The following is a 14,922-nucleotide window of genomic DNA, read 5'->3' as shown; positions in this document are numbered from 1 at the left end:
ATGGCCGCCAATGACGCGGCTCATACCATCTTCCCTTTCATCATCGCTTTACTGGTTCGAGTGCCTTTGTTCTCTTCCCCCCCCCACTCTCCCCGCACCCCCCACTCTCTCCCCCCGTTGGCAACTTCTTTTGTGCGTGTGTGTTTATTTTTTTTTTTGGTTCCCCCCTCCCCCACTCTCTCTCTCTCAAATGTTCATACTTTTGTTACTATTGCTCCCCCACTTCTTCTGCTTCTCGTTTCTTCCCACCTCCCCATCTGCGTGTGCGTGCGTGCGTCTCTCTCGTTCTTCTCTCCCACTTTGCGTATCTTCCACTGGTCTCTTTCTCCTTCGCTGTCTCTCGTCCTTTCCATTCACCTCTCCTTCTCTTTATTTTTTTTTCCTCTTCAATGGAATGTCAGTAAAGGCTGTTTCATGATTCTGAAAGCGATGATGTGGACAAATTGTGGCTGCTGCTGCTGTTGCTGCTGCGTGTGTGTCTATACCTGTGTGTGTGTGTGTGGGCGTGTATGCCTCTTTCTAATTTGGCGTTCCCTTTTCTTTACTTTCTCTTTCCCTGTACGGTTGTCAGTGGTGGGCGCATTATCATCCTTGATGTTTTCATCAGTGGCTTCTGCCGCTCTTCCTCGTTCTCGTATCTGTTTTCCTGTCTTCTCCTCACCCTCATCTCTCGCATCTTTTTCCTCCCCCTTGTCTTCCTCATTGTTATCAGTACCACTGTCGCCGTTCCACGTACTCTTCTCTTCATCGACGACCTTCTCGGCTATCTGTGATTTTCTTTCTCTGAGGATGCTCCTCAGCTTCCGATACCTGCCCCAGTCTCCCTCATTTGGTCATGGGTAATCTATGCGGGTCTGTGTACCTGACAGCGCGGACGCTGCCGTGTAGTAGGACTGCATGTTTGTTTTGATCGCTGCTGACTAGAAGAGACCCCAAAGTATCGATGCCTTTGGAGCCTCTTCGCTTCGTTTGCTTCATGCACTTTTTTTTAGACTTGTTGTGCGTATACGTGCGTATGGGGTGCGTGTGTCGCGTGCGTGGTGTGCCTCATGGGGCGTGAAGAGAGAGACCCCTCTCCAGCTCTACTGACACCAGAGATGTAGACCTACACACATACGCACCCGATACGTGCACATCACACGCATATACTCACACAGACACACAGAAGCAATTGCCGCTTTAGTTGGTCCACTAACTTCTTCCTTTTTCTCCCCCTTCTTTCTTTCTATGCGGGAGAGGGGAGGAGGGGAGGGGATTTACCCCATCCACTTCTCTACCTCAGCGGATCTACCATGAAGGACGGACACAGGATCATCTCTACGTATGCAAGTGCATCCCTCCTCTCGGTCCCTGTCTCTCTGGCTCTGACGTTGTGCTGCTGCCGCCACCGTCACTGGTGCCATTGCCTTTTCACTTTGGAAAGGTGGTCGTTTGCATGTTTCTCTCGCTATCCTCTGGTTCTTCCCTTCTCCTCCCTCGTGCGCATCTGAACTCGAATGGCTTCACGCTGTTGCCGTGGCTGCGGTTCGCCTTTGCTCTCTTTTGAGCGCTGGCCCTCTCCTGACGTCTGCCAGTCGTCACCTTCCTCCTCCCTCTCCTCATCTCTTGTCCCCATCAGTTTTTCCGTATGCCATTCTCGCCATTCGTTCTTTCCCCTTCCGACCACTGTTCCCTCTCCCACCTTTGTCTGTCTCCTTGTGTCTTGTCCCTCTCTTCTTATGGGCGCCACCTTTCACACTTGGAGTGATACTCTGTTGGTTTTGAAGCTCTTGCGCGTGTGGGTGTGTGGGCGTCTGAGTGTGCGCCTCGGGCCGAGTTGCTGTTCTATCTCTGTCAGGGGAGAGGGAGGAGAGTCGCATTATTTTGGATCGTTCTGGTGCAGCGCCTCCCCCCTCCCTGTCGGTACACTCGCTTCTGTTTCACCTTTGTGGCTGTCGCTGTTGCTGTTCTACGGTTTGGCGCGCATGTAGTTTTTTCGCCAACCCCGCGTGGCGCAATCCGATGACTCTCTTCAAAGAGGCCGCATGAGGCGGAAGAAGAATCAATGCGCAACAACAACAAAAAGAGGTCTCTGCGCGTATTCCGGTGTGGCGACAAGCACGGCGCTATGACCGCAGAATGATGGTACGGAAGAGAGAGAGGGGGGTCGCCGAAGTGCGCATCAAGGCAGTCACCTAGTCGTTCTGTAGCTCCCATGTGGATTGAGGGGACAGGGGGGGGAGGGAGGCGATTCCGCCGCCTCTCCGTTCTTCCTTGTGCGCATACAGAGACCCATGAACTTGGGCTTAACACTTGTGTGTGTCTGCGTACCTGGTGTAACATGACGCAGGCGGCTTTCTACCTTTTGGACTGAATGTCACTGCCCCCCCCTCCCCCCATTCATAGCAGGAGGCGTCTTCGCTTTTGAACTGCCCCAGAAGTTCTCGATGCCCCCCCCTCCTCTTCCTCGGCCGGCACCGCTGCGTTTCCGCTTTTTCTACCCTTCCCCTTTCTCCTCTTGCCGTGCGCGCCCTACTGTCTTACAGGCTTGAGGACTACATAGCCACTCACCTCGTTCTTTTTACTGCCCCAATCACCCCGGACGTGTGGAGGAGGGCGCGTCCATAACGCGTTGCTCTGCTGATCTCTCCCTCGTCTCTATTCTGCTGCGCATCTTTCCTGTGTTTGTGTGCACTGGGGCGTGTACGCGCTGTGCGACGAGGTCACCATGGAGCTCGAGCAGGATGAGCAGCACCCGGACCGAAGCACGGTGCCGCAGGTGCAGTGCTGTTTGTGCGGTCTGGTGATCGACAGCAACCTCAGCAACATGTGCCCCAACTGCCTCCGTGCCCACGTTGACATCACCGAGAACCTGCAGAAGGAGTACATCCTCATTCACTGTCCAGAGTGCGGTCGATACCTGCAACCGCCCAAGTACTGGGCTCGCGCCGAGCTGGAGAGTCGCGAGCTACTTACAATCTGCCTGAAGCGCATCAAGGGGCTAAATAGCAGCGCTGGCAGCAACAGCAGCGCCGGAAAGGCGAGGCTGGTCGATGCCAAGTTTCTCTGGACGGAGCCGCACAGCAAGCGTATCAAGCTGCGCCTCACCGTGCAGAAAGAGGTCTTCCATCACGTTGTTCTTCAGCAAGCGTGCCTCGTCGAGTACGTCGTGACGTGGCAGCAGTGCAGTGTCTGCCAAAAGGTCGCCACCGGCCAGCCGCAGTGGGATGCGTGCGTGCAGCTCCGTCAGAAAGTGAGCCACAAGAAGACGTTTCTCTACCTGGAGCAGCTCATCTTGAAGAAACGGCTGCACGAGAACTTCATCCGAATTGAAGGGCAGCCGGACGGCCTAGACTTCTTCTTCGCCCACAAGAGTCACGCCATGAACTTCTTGGAGTTCTTGAACAAGACAGCACCTGTGACGCGCCGCGATGCCGTGCAGCTCGTTTCTCACGACTCGAAGAATAACACCGCCGTGCAGCACTTCACGTTCGCGCTCGATATTGCACCGCTCTGCCGTGAGGACCTTATTCTTATCCCGTACAAGGACTACTACCTCAAGTCTCTGGGTGGGATGGGCCCGCTGGTGCTGGTGCACAAGGTGTTCAGCTCCATCGTCTTCATGGACCCACGAACGTTGCGTGCTGGCGAAATCACCGGTAGCCTGTACTGGAAGAAGCCCTTCGCATCACTGCAGACGTCGCGCGAGCTGGTGGAGTTCTACGTGCTCGAGTGCCAGCTGATGCCCGTCACCAACGGCACCTACCAGCTTGGTCTGGTCACCGTGTGCCTCTCTGACGAGGTCGGTGAGGGCCGCGAGTGGATCGTGCAGTCTCACCTCGGCGGTGTGCTGCACCCGGGCAGCCTCGTGAAGGGTTACCTGCTGGAGGGGCGCATCTTCAACAACGAGGACCTGGATGAGAATCGCTACAAGCCCGAGCAGCTGCAGGATGTTATCCTCGTGCGTAAAGTCTTCCCGTCGCAGAAAGCGCGCCGCCACCGTCGTTTGTGGAAGCTAAAGAAGCTCGAAATAGTTACCTCTCAGGGTGGGGCAACGAGCATCAGCGGACTCGACAGCCGCGGCGGCGCCAACGCGAGCAGCGGCGCGAACGACGACGAGGGTGAGTTCGAGGACGAAATCGAACGCGATGCGGAGCTGCGCAAGGACGTCGCTATCTATCGTATGATGGATAAGGAGATCGAGGCGAGGGGTGGCCCCATAGCTGCTGCGGCGGATGCAGCAGAGGACGAGTACGAGGATGACGACGAGGTCCCTGAGATAGCGCTGGAGGAGATGTTGGACGAGCTTCAGATTAACGACGGCGTTGAGCCAGCAGATGTCGAGGAAAGCCTCATGACTGACGAGAACAGCGACAACGAGGAGGTGGCAGACATCCGCAAGAAAATGCGCATCGAGTGAATTTACCGCTCTGTAGTGTACTCGTGTGGATTGTTCTTGTGGCAGCGGCACTGCTTCCGTGGTTTATCTACGTCTTTTCATTTTCGCGCCCAAGGAGCCACACGCCACCCCTCTCCACACACACACACACACAAGCGGATGTGAGGCGGAGGGGGAAAGGGACAGCCCGGTTCTCACTCTGTACATGCTCCCGATGCCTCTCTGTGCTCTTCCACTTTTGGCCCCAGCTAGCTCTCTAGGCTTGTGGTGGCGAACACGTAGGCACCTACGTTTGCTTTCTGTCTGATAAAGGAGAGGGAGAGAAAAGGGGGGGGGCAAGTGAGAGGGCGTTGGCGAAGGAAGTGAGGTCAGAGCTGGAATGTGCGTGCGTGTGGAGGTGGGCGTCGTTCTTCAGCACCGTCTTCTCCATTTTTCTGTCTGTTTCTCTCTCTCGCTGCTGCTGCTGCTGCTGCTCTGCCCATTCGCACACCTGCGTATATATGTGCTTGTGTGTATGTGTGGGAGGGAAGTGCTGCTCACCCGCCCACTCCCCTCTCTCTCTCTGAATCTTTGACTCGACTAACGACATGTTAACACATAAACTGGATGACCAAAAAGCACACGCAGACAGCAAACAAAGCCAGAGAGGGTGCAGTCATGCACGTGCGCTAATGTGCAGTGGTGGTGGTAATGAATGAAGTGGCGGGTGCATTGAAGCCTTCATGCACTTCAGCGTTGACAGGGGAGTGGGTCCTTTGAGTGCGCGTGTGCGTGTGGTTGCACATGACACCTTCCAGCGAAGACGCATGGCCGGTCACGCGGGGTACTCCACCGTCAGAAGCGAGGGACGAGAGAGAGAGAGGAGGGGGCTCCTTGATGGCGTTCATGTGCGCGCATGCGACATGTAGTGCCCATGAGGCACTTTTTTCACTTGCGGATGTATTCGGAGTTATGAAGTTTCCTTCGTGTCTCTCCTCTTTTGCTGTCCCGCTTAAGTGTCTTCATGTGTTCCCCAGCACAGCAACATGTGCGCTTCATCGGTGGCTCTTTATCCCCCTCCCTCCCTTTTCTCGTTTTCTCTCGCTTTCCTTCCCGCCCTCTTCTCTGCGCGGTATGTGCACCATTCCACCCTACACACCCACCCACACACACCCCCGCGCACACACACAGAGTAATACAGGCAACTGCATGCGCGTCTGTATCCCTCATTTTCGCTGCCGCAACGCCGTCAGCATTTGCAGGGAGCGTTGTGTGTTCAACTCCTGGTGTGGGTACGACGTGCGCACCGATCAAGCAAGCACGGATCCTCGCCACACTTTCTTCGAGGAACTCTCTGCTGTTCAGTAGAGGAAGTCTCTGAGGTGAACGCGGCACGCGTGCGCATTGTCAGCCTGGTGGGAGGGGGGCGGCGACGCAGTCCCAACTGCTGCCTATTTTGCTGTGCTTTACACGCAGACGGCTGTATGTTGCTTTTCCCTCTGCAAGGGACAAGGAGAGAGAAAAGAGGCAGGGCCGAAAATCTGAAGCTCCACAGGACGTCGCCCAGTTATCGGTGTCATGACAAAGCAGTGTGCGGCGTCGACGAAACCTTTTTCTACTGATCCCATCACGTCGACAGAGACCACGACACTTCAGCATGGCCATCCATCTTGTTCGACGGCACTCCAGATTTCTTTGCCGTGCACGCTCGCCGCCTTGCATGGTGATGGGGTCGTACCGGCGAATCGCCACTACCACCAGCAGTGGCACTCGCTCTCCGTTGTCATCGCAGCGTCGGTTGGGCTTTGTGTCTTGGAGCTACAGCGACACCAGTGGCAGGCATCACAAGTCATTGGCGACTGTCTATGCGCTGCTGGAGGAGCGGCTTCCTGTCGCGCCGCTCTTCCCCAATGACGCACTCGATACGCTTCTTTTCCTTCTGCCGGCAGATGCCCACCACAGCGGCGTTGTCGACCATCTCGTGCGCATCGTCAGCGGCAACGTATGCTGCACTGATCTGTCGCTGTGCCTCGCTGTCATGGAGAGGCTCCTGACACCGCAGCTGCCGCGCTGGCTGCCGGGGTCAGCCGCAGCCGCGGAAAACAGCAGCGACATCGACGACTCGCCATCTGTGAATGCTAACGATGCAGCGGTACTGATGGCGCTGGTGCCGCTTGCCCCCGTGCTGAGCCGGTGCGTGGTGGTGCACGTGCGTCTCCGGCTCGTTGAGAGTGGAAGCAACACCGATCTGCTGTGCTCTCTACACGACCGGCAAACGCCACACGCACATCCTCTCCGCCGAGGAGCACCCCACGACAGCAGAACAGGTGACGACAGTAGAAGCTCCTTCTTACTACGGGGAGCGGCCGTGCTCTTGTCTTTTACAGCGCAGAGACAGCACTGGGACTGCAGCGACTGTGAGCGAAGCGCCGTAATGGACAGCTGCACCAAGCAATACCTTAAACGGCGAGAGAGCAGAGACCGATGGCACGCCTGCAGTCTCATCGCCGTGGCCTATCCAGTTGTGCAGTATTTCTACTCAAGCCGGTCCCAAGCGAATGAGCGAAAGGCTCTCGCGGCTCGAACGGACATCAGTACATCTTTTCCAGCAGCAGCGGCAGTGGTGCTCCAGCCGTCGCTCAGCAGCTGCTGCGCGACCCCAGGCGGCCGCTGTGCGTCCGACTCATCGTGCTGGAGCACAGTGCGCTCACTAGGCCAGCAGTGCTGGTGGTGGTCCACGGTGGTGTGCCGCGCCACCCCGGCCATCCCATCCGCTGCCGTTCGCGCCTTTGCAGCTTACTCGCTGGTTGAGGTCCTTCACAAATTGCACAGAGCTCTGGGGCAGTGTGTCGTGCCGCGTGAGCCGTCACTCTTGTGGGCATGCTCTAAACATCCTCCGCCGTTGCTTTCTCTCGAAACGCTTCGGCCGTGCTTAGCAATGCTTGAGTGGCTCCTCGTCAACAGTGTCCCTATCCTGCGTGACGAGAGCGACGCTGATGCCTCGTGGCTGTCGCCTGCTTATTCGAAGGAGAGCGCGCAGTCTTCGCAGCCTTCCGCATGGACAACGGAGCTGCGGCATGGCTGGCGGCACCTCGGTGGCGACTTCGCTTACCTCTCGGCTACTGCGTTGAAACGCATGGCTAATGACCCTGGTGCTGTATCTGACGTTTGCGGTGGTAGGGCAGCAGCTGTTGGTGCGCCTGGGGAGAGCACATCCGCCGCACGACTGGCCGCTTCGCCACCGCCACGGCTGAGTTCGACTGGTGTGTGCTCCCGCAGCCACCTCGTGCGCGCAATGGCGAATGTTGGCTATCGTCTGGCTCTTCAGTGGACGGCCGTGGTGACGCCTTTGGTGACCGCTGTAGCGGTGTCGAAGCTGGTGAAAGGCACACTCGACGGGCAGTTCAGGCTCAACCCATTGCAGCAGCTTGGTCCCCTTGATAAGCATCAGCATCAGGAGCTGAGCCGGACGCCACCTGCCTGTGAGCTGGAGGTAGTCCTGCGATTACTGCGAGCCATCACGTTTCTCAGACCTGTGCTGTCGAGCACAGTGTCCACCATGAACTCTGGGTTGCCGGCTGCAGCTGGGGTTGTCTTCGTGGAGGAGGCGACATGGTGTAAGCTGGCGTGTATCGTGAACCTTGTACGCTGCTGCTCAGCTGGTAGAGAAGAGAACAATGATTGCCTGCACGGCGCGCTTTCTGCAGTAACGGCAATGCACGAGCACCAGAAGTTTGTTCAACTCCACGAGCAGCGACTGCTGCATTGCGGCCTAGTCCATACGCTAGCGTGCGCCGCGAGCTCGACACTCGAAACTGCATCCTGTGTAAGCGGAGACGCAATAGTGAACCAATATGCTGCCGGTGCTGGGCACGCTGGCCCATACCCTCAGCCGCCGGCCCACGTGCCTCTTCATGCGCTGCCCAACGCCTCAATTGAATTCCTTTCCGCACTGCTAAAGTGCTGGCGCACGTGGACGATGGACTGGCCTCTGCAGCTTTACGCGACGTGGCTTCAGGGGTTGGCATGTGCTGCTCCTGCTGTGGCGTCATCAGTGGGTGCTGGAGTGGAGGGGGCTGACGTGAGAGACAGCAGTGGTGGCACCTCACTAACGATAGGAGATGCGGCCGCACACGTCTGGTCGTCGATGGCGGTACCCCATTTCCCTTTACTTGACACTACCGACGCTCGATTCGTCCAACAGTGCCGGTCGATGCAGCACCGGTTGAGCTCGCACCTCACAGAGGCCTGGGCCGCGGCGATGGACGTTCGGCACGATCGTGACCCACTCGATTTATGTGCGTGCTGGTATGCTTTCTCTGCTGCGTCGCGCCCGCCTCGTTGTCCTTCTGCGGCTGGGGTCTCACTCACTACGAGAGGCGGCGCGCTCCCATCTACACGCTGCACTTCTTCACAGCTATCTCAGCAGTGTTCCTACGTGTGCCAGAGGCCCCGAGAGGACGGGTTGCGCGAGCAGCTAAGCCTCATAGCCGCCACCTCTGAGGATCGGTTCTGCTGCATGTGCGAGAGGTGGTTCAAGCAACTTCGCGATCTCCCCAACCCTCGCGTAATGAGTGCCATTTTGCAGTCGAGGGAGCAGCGCCCCATGACTCTTGACCAGGTTTCAGTAGAGCATCCGAAACGAGACTTACTCAGACTTGGCTGGTGCCCCATGTGCTTCCCTGCGATTCTCTCGCATGTTGCGCTTCGCGTGCTCTACCGCAGCAGGCCAGAAGGCCCCGCAGGCGCCACGAGCGCCACCCTTGACGACAACGGCGTGGCTGCCGAGCTGCCCCGTATCAGCGATTCGTTTGTGGCGCTGATACGTTCTGCGGCACTCACACCAGCGACGGAGGAGCTGACCGCCTTTCAGCTGTCTGTGGTTTCCCGGTATGTGGACTGGTGCGAAGCTGCAGGCGTGCACATTGGTTGGTGCGCCTGCGCCGTTCAGGCCCACCGTACAGTCGTTAGTGCTGGCGCTTCTGACGTCTCGTGCATAGCTGTCGATACCCTGGTAGAATCACCCACCAACGTTGGGGGCATGCCGTGGTGGGTGCTGACGGTGGAAGGGCTGGCGGTGAAAGGATGTTTGCAGGACAGCGTCAAGGTCGACACGATACTCTTTTTATGGGAGCATGGAGTTGGTGCCGCCACCGCTGCCGCCGCTGCTGCTGCTGCGGCTGGGGTGGAGCCTCCTCGTTTCTTCGAATCTCACCACCATCACCACAGCGAATGCGCGTCTGCAATACGGCCACTGATGCCACCGCGTCTCGGTACTCTCGGCAACAGCGCTGTGGAGGATTCGTCTGAGGGGTCACCGAGTGAGCTGGGTTTAGGCACTCCTGGTGCGCCACCCGAAGCCACGGCGGAGTTTGACAAGGAAGTCGATGGCTGCGATGACTTCTCAAGCGAGCACTGGAGCCTGCGTCGCAGCATTGTTGAGTGGGGCCACCGTTACGCGTTGCGCCTGGTCCTCTTTGAAGTGGTGGAGGGTCAGTGGCACCGTTCTCGCGGCGCCGCGCTAGCTCGTCGATCGCGGCAGCGGGAGGCAGGGCAAGTGCTGTGTGATGCCCGGCATCAAAGATGCAGGACGTTATTGGAGGTTCGCGAGGATGAAGACGCGAGGACTGCAGACGGTGCACGTGTCGTCGACTACGCCACATCTGCGTGCCGCTCCGCCGTGTTGGGGCTGGGCATTCCACCAGGATTCGTGTGGAACAGCGAAGCCTACCAGCCACTTCTGCAGCTTGTGGCGGAGAGCGCTGTGCGTATGGTGGAGGAGATTGCCGCCGAAGTGCTTGCGGTTGCCTGGGCGACAGTGGCGCACAGTGAGACGAACGACTCCAAGTCCACGACAGACGAACCAGAGATCGAAAGGCCCCCTGCTGTTGGTGCGATTGTGCCAAACTTGGTCAACGCCAAGCACCCTGAGCAGTGGACGGAGCGCCTCACCGCGCACTTGTGGAGGGAGCTCCGCCGAAGTCCGGCACAAGTTACCATTGCACAACCTTCTTGTACTTTCCCCGGTGCTCACTGCACCGGCCTCCACGGTGGCTACCACCGCTCGTTGCCGACGGCGGCAACGCACTACGCTTTCTGCCAACATACACAACCACGCGGGCTCGCATCCTCCGATGCTGTGGCGTGTTTAGAGCAGCTGCTGTGCGACCTTGGCCTTGTCGAAGCATCGGAGAGGCACCTCGCTTGCCACACACCCTGCGGTACAATGTCGACGGCGGAAGTTGCCGAAGAGTCTCACGCGCTCATTGCTTCCCTGCTGCTCTCCCCCGAGTTGGTGTGCACTTCCTCGATGGTGGTGTACTTTGCGAGCGCCGTCCTTTGGCCGAGATGCTGGGCTTCTCTGCTGAAGACCACCAGTGCCGGTGTTCATCACAACGGCACTGGCATGCCAGGTAGTCTAGAAGGCGAAGAGGATGTGGCAACCCAACTCGACGCACTTGTTGCCTTTCGCGTGATATTGCGCTGCGTTGAGCGAATGCAGCGGCTTGTGCGCGAGTTGGGGGAGTACCTCTGTTGTGTTTTCGTGCCAGCGGTGCGGACAGGTCACTGCGTTGCCTGGCTCACTGCCACGCCGGTGGAGGCGATATGTCGAATGCTCTCCTCGTCGGCTTCCTGCAGTGCTGCGTCACTGACAACGCATCCAGAGAGTACGGTGACTGCGAAGCACAACAGACGCGATGCAGACAAGTTGCGTCGACATTTTCGCTTCTCTTCCGCAACAGTGCGCACGTTTGAGGTGCTGTGTCTCGGCAGATGTGGTGATGAGCGGCGGGCACCGCGCGTGTGGCAGCAGTGGACACACGAGCTGGTTTGCACGGATGGAATGCTGCGCGAACACCCCTTGATACGGTCCCCGTCACGGTGATGCGGCTGACGTTTCTCACGCTCTTTTCGTTTGTCTGCGTGCTTCCTTCACGCTTACAAGGCAGCTGTGTCGCAGTAACACTTGCATGTCGCCGTGTGCTGCGCTCGTACACTTTTATTTTGGGTTTGGTTTTCTTCATTCTGCTGCTCTCCGTCTGCTCACCTTCTGCTCCGGGCGACACGAGCATCGAGAGAAAGAGAGCGAGGGCGAGAGGTGAATGGCGTGCTAGTCTGTCGAGTCCTTGTCCGCCTTGCTTTGCCGCGTTAGCGAAGGTGAAAAAAATTCAGCTGTCACCGCAGCGCGTACGTGTACATGTGTGCCTCTCTCCTCTCTCTCTCCTTCTCGCTTTGCTGCTGTCCCCATGTCCTCACCCCCCCTCCCTCTTCACCTCTCGTAATTGATTGTCTTCGTTTTCTTTGCTGTTATCCTCGCCACGTCTTCGAGGTTTCACATGTGCACACACGCAGAGACAAGCAAGCAGACCAACTCAGACGTTTCCACTTTGCCCTTTGGACGTAGTGCAAAGGGGATGAGGTGAGTTGTGCACCTCTCTCTCTCGGTGCACGGAGATGTAGGCTGCTCGTTGACCTTTGTTGTTTCTCCGCTGCCTCTTCACCCTTCTCAGTCCTAGGCTCTCGAGACTCGGGTCCACCATGCGCAGGAGTGGCTATCCACAGCAGCGCAGTCCCTCGAGCATCCTCCAGATCACTCTCCACCCCTCTCACTCTACCTCTCACTCATCCCTTATGCCCTTCCCCCTCCCTACCTTTCACATGCACATCACAACTTGCACAACGTCCGCCTCCCTCCTCCAGACCACAATCGAAAAGAGTCAGCGATCGACATGAGAGGCCATCGCTGGCGCCGCTGGCTCTTTTTCCTGTTCTAAGCTGCGTGACTCTGTGCGCCGCTGATACGTCGACAGCGGGTACCCTTCTTATGCAAGGCCATTCACCTTTGATGCCTACGACTCTGACCCGCGCGAGGCTGACGATATGGAGAGGTCACAGCCGCCCCAGCAGCCGCTGCGGCGTCGTGGCGCACCTGTGCCGACGCCACAGTTGTTTCTCTCGTCTCGATCGACCACTTTGACGAACCAGCCGACCCCGGTAAAAGCCCCGCACGAGAGTGTGCTCTTCATGACGACGCCCTTCCTAACCAAGTCGCCGCCGTATACTAGCGTCTCCGGCAGTAGGGGCACAGCCACCACATCACCGCCACACAATGGCGAGTCGAAGCGCCTGTACAGGACACAGCGTCCACCATCTGCATCCGCGTCGCCGGCGTGTACTTCCGCGTCTGCAATACTCCATATAGAGAGGCACCAAGTCACGCACGAGGAGTGGTACAACCAGTGCCGACACCGTAACTACATTATCCACGACGAACAACCACCAGCGACACGGGTGAAGCCACTCCCCGCGCCGACGATGTCGCTAGAAGGTCCCGTGAGTGCGATTCCGCGGCAGGTGTCACGACGGGAACGTCAGCGCTCTAGCCTAAGTCTGACTCCGGAGGCGCCGCAGAGGATGGACGGTCACAACGGACGTGGTGACTTGGCCAAGAGCTCCGCACTACCCACGAGCAACAAGACGCTGCGCAGTAGCACCGTGGCAAACAACCTCCCTTCTGCGCCGTTTCACCAGCAGCAGCAGACGCAGGCGCCGAGTCCGACCGGCCATTGGCCGATGGCACATCGGTTCTCCATGACTATGGCAGGGCCGGGCAGTGAAGCAGTGGACAAGAGTGTCGTCGTCGCGCCGGCACCCCACAAGGCGGGCGCGCAGCTGGGGACCAAAAAGGAGTCGCACCGCCAAGGCGTGGCCCGGGTGCAACGGTACGTCGCGCAGACGGCATACACCCAGCGAAATCCCTTTCGCACGCAAAGCTTTGAGGAGTTCGTGGGAAATCCGCAGTACCACCCGCCGCCTGGATTTGACAGCTACTCGCAGGCAATTGCCACGCGTGTCTACAGCTTCGAGAGTAGCCGCACCCGCCAAGGTGATTTAATGATGCGGAGTCTTCTCGATGCGGCGCACCCGTCAACTGCTGAGGAGAGGGGAAAAGTAAAGGTACTACTGAGCTCGACTCTTGAGAAGCTGAAGGTCGGCGACTGGTTCTACAAGTGGACGCGCGTTAACCACGTGCAGCGGCGCTACGTCTGGCTGAACCTGCAACGCGGCACTCTCATGTGGTCTTCTTCGGCGAAGAAGAGCGCTGTCTTCAACTCGGAGGTGAAGCTCTCCACCGTCATGAGCGTCACACCGGAGTGCCTGCAGGTAGAGATGCCGGTGCGCTTTTTCTACCGCATGTCTATCAACACTCAAGACCGCTGCATCAGCCTCGCGACTGAGATTCGAAATAAATTCGACGTGTGGTACCATGTACTGCTGCAGCTGACAGTGCAGAACTCAGCGTGTGGCGTGCCCGGTGTCTGGGGGAGACCGTCGAACAGTGTCAACGCAGCCGGGTGGGGTACGGCGAGCCGGTGGACGTCCCGCTACAGCCCGTTGGCCGCTATAATGGATAACACGCCAGGCGCCAATGTCTCCAACGAAGCTTACGCAAACGGCGTCGTCTCCTCCAGTGACTGAGTGAGGAGAAAGAGCTGTCGGCGACTGACAGTGGCGTGTTTACTGCCTCCTCTTCCGAGTGTCTCTCGCTTTCTTTTCCCCCTTTCCCTTTACTAGTGGGCATTAAAACGCTGTCTTCCACTTCTTTCCTCCTCTCTTGCACAGCGTGCTGAGCAGGTGTGTGCGTGCGCGCGTGTTTACTGTCCCATCGAGCGTTGCGCCCAAATTCCGAGGCAGGGGGACGACACACTACTGCTCGGTGTGGCTCTTGCTAACACTGCAGCTGCTGTGGCTCATACCAGCCCTTTCCTTCCTTTCTTGTTCGCTGCCCCCTCCACCCCATCCCTTCTCCTCCTCCTTTGACTCCACTCCATCCTATTCGCACCTGCCGCCACCGCCGCGAGTACACATACGAGTCCGCTTTTTTCAACCTCACGGTTGAGCTCCTTTGCTAGACACAAAGACACTCACGCCGAGACGCACATCGACCCACGGAGGTGTGGCGTGCGTCATCCATCGATCACCTCTGCAGCCCGCTCTCTTTTTTCCAGTCATCTCGTCCCGCTTTCGCTGGTTCGCAACTTTCTACTAAACTGATAACAAGAGGAGCACACCAGCGGGATGTCCAGGGCCCCCCCCCCCCACTCCGCTCTGTGTGCGGAAGTGCCAAGCAGCTCTCCTCTCTCCCTGCCAGTGCCGAGCCCCCCCCCCTCTGGTGGCGACTGGGCCAAGCACCTACGACGTAGCGAGGCCAGTGCGATGTCTCGCTGCGGATGCCGGCGGCCAGGTCCTGGCTGGCGCTGCGTCGGAGCGACCTGCGACAGTGAACCCCTCTGTGCCACCCACATGATGGGCGGAGTGCCAGCGTGACTCGAACGTATTCCTCACCTGGCCCTTGCTGCCGACGGGTGTGGGGAGCCTGAGCGTCGCACCGAGGGATGCGCCAGGTGACGGCCGGCACAATGGGAGCGGCTGTGAGACGACCTGCGAGGGTGTTGGGCGGGCAGGGTTGGAGGCCGTGGCTGTGGTTCGGCGACTGTAGTGGGCAGCATTGCTGCAAGGTGTGTCGACGGCTGCTTGGTGCCACGCGATGGGCGTGTGGCAGG

General features: G+C 58.4%; 3 protein-coding genes across 3 annotated transcripts, besides 1 other annotated feature; all 3 read left to right on the top strand.

The window, feature by feature from the left end:
* Nucleotides 1–2,707: 2,707 nt before the first annotated feature.
* Nucleotides 2,708–4,399, top strand: LPMP_260940 (hypothetical protein; the record flags this gene model as incomplete). The annotated part of the gene is made up of 1 exon (XM_010701613.1): nt 2,708–4,399. One exon carries the CDS (start codon nt 2,708–2,710, stop codon nt 4,397–4,399), a length of 1,692 nt encoding a protein of 563 aa, XP_010699915.1.
* A 1,615-nt stretch (nt 4,400–6,014) lies between these two features.
* On the top strand, nt 6,015–11,243 carry LPMP_260930 (hypothetical protein; the record flags this gene model as incomplete). Its single annotated transcript, XM_010701612.1, has 1 exon — nt 6,015–11,243. One exon carries the CDS (start codon nt 6,015–6,017, stop codon nt 11,241–11,243), a length of 5,229 nt encoding a protein of 1,742 aa, XP_010699914.1.
* A 1,139-nt stretch (nt 11,244–12,382) lies between these two features.
* Nucleotides 12,383–13,837, top strand: LPMP_260920 (hypothetical protein; the record flags this gene model as incomplete). Its single annotated transcript, XM_010701611.1, has 1 exon — nt 12,383–13,837. One exon carries the CDS (start codon nt 12,383–12,385, stop codon nt 13,835–13,837), a length of 1,455 nt encoding a protein of 484 aa, XP_010699913.1.
* Nucleotides 13,838–14,409: 572 nt separating this feature from the next.
* Nucleotides 14,410–14,922: part of a repeat region that runs on past the window's edge.

This window comes from Leishmania panamensis (genome assembly GCF_000755165.1).
Source record: "Leishmania panamensis strain MHOM/PA/94/PSC-1 chromosome 26 sequence".
NCBI lineage: Eukaryota > Euglenozoa > Kinetoplastea > Trypanosomatida > Trypanosomatidae > Leishmania > Leishmania panamensis.
This window is presented reverse-complemented; position numbering and strand designations above follow the sequence as displayed.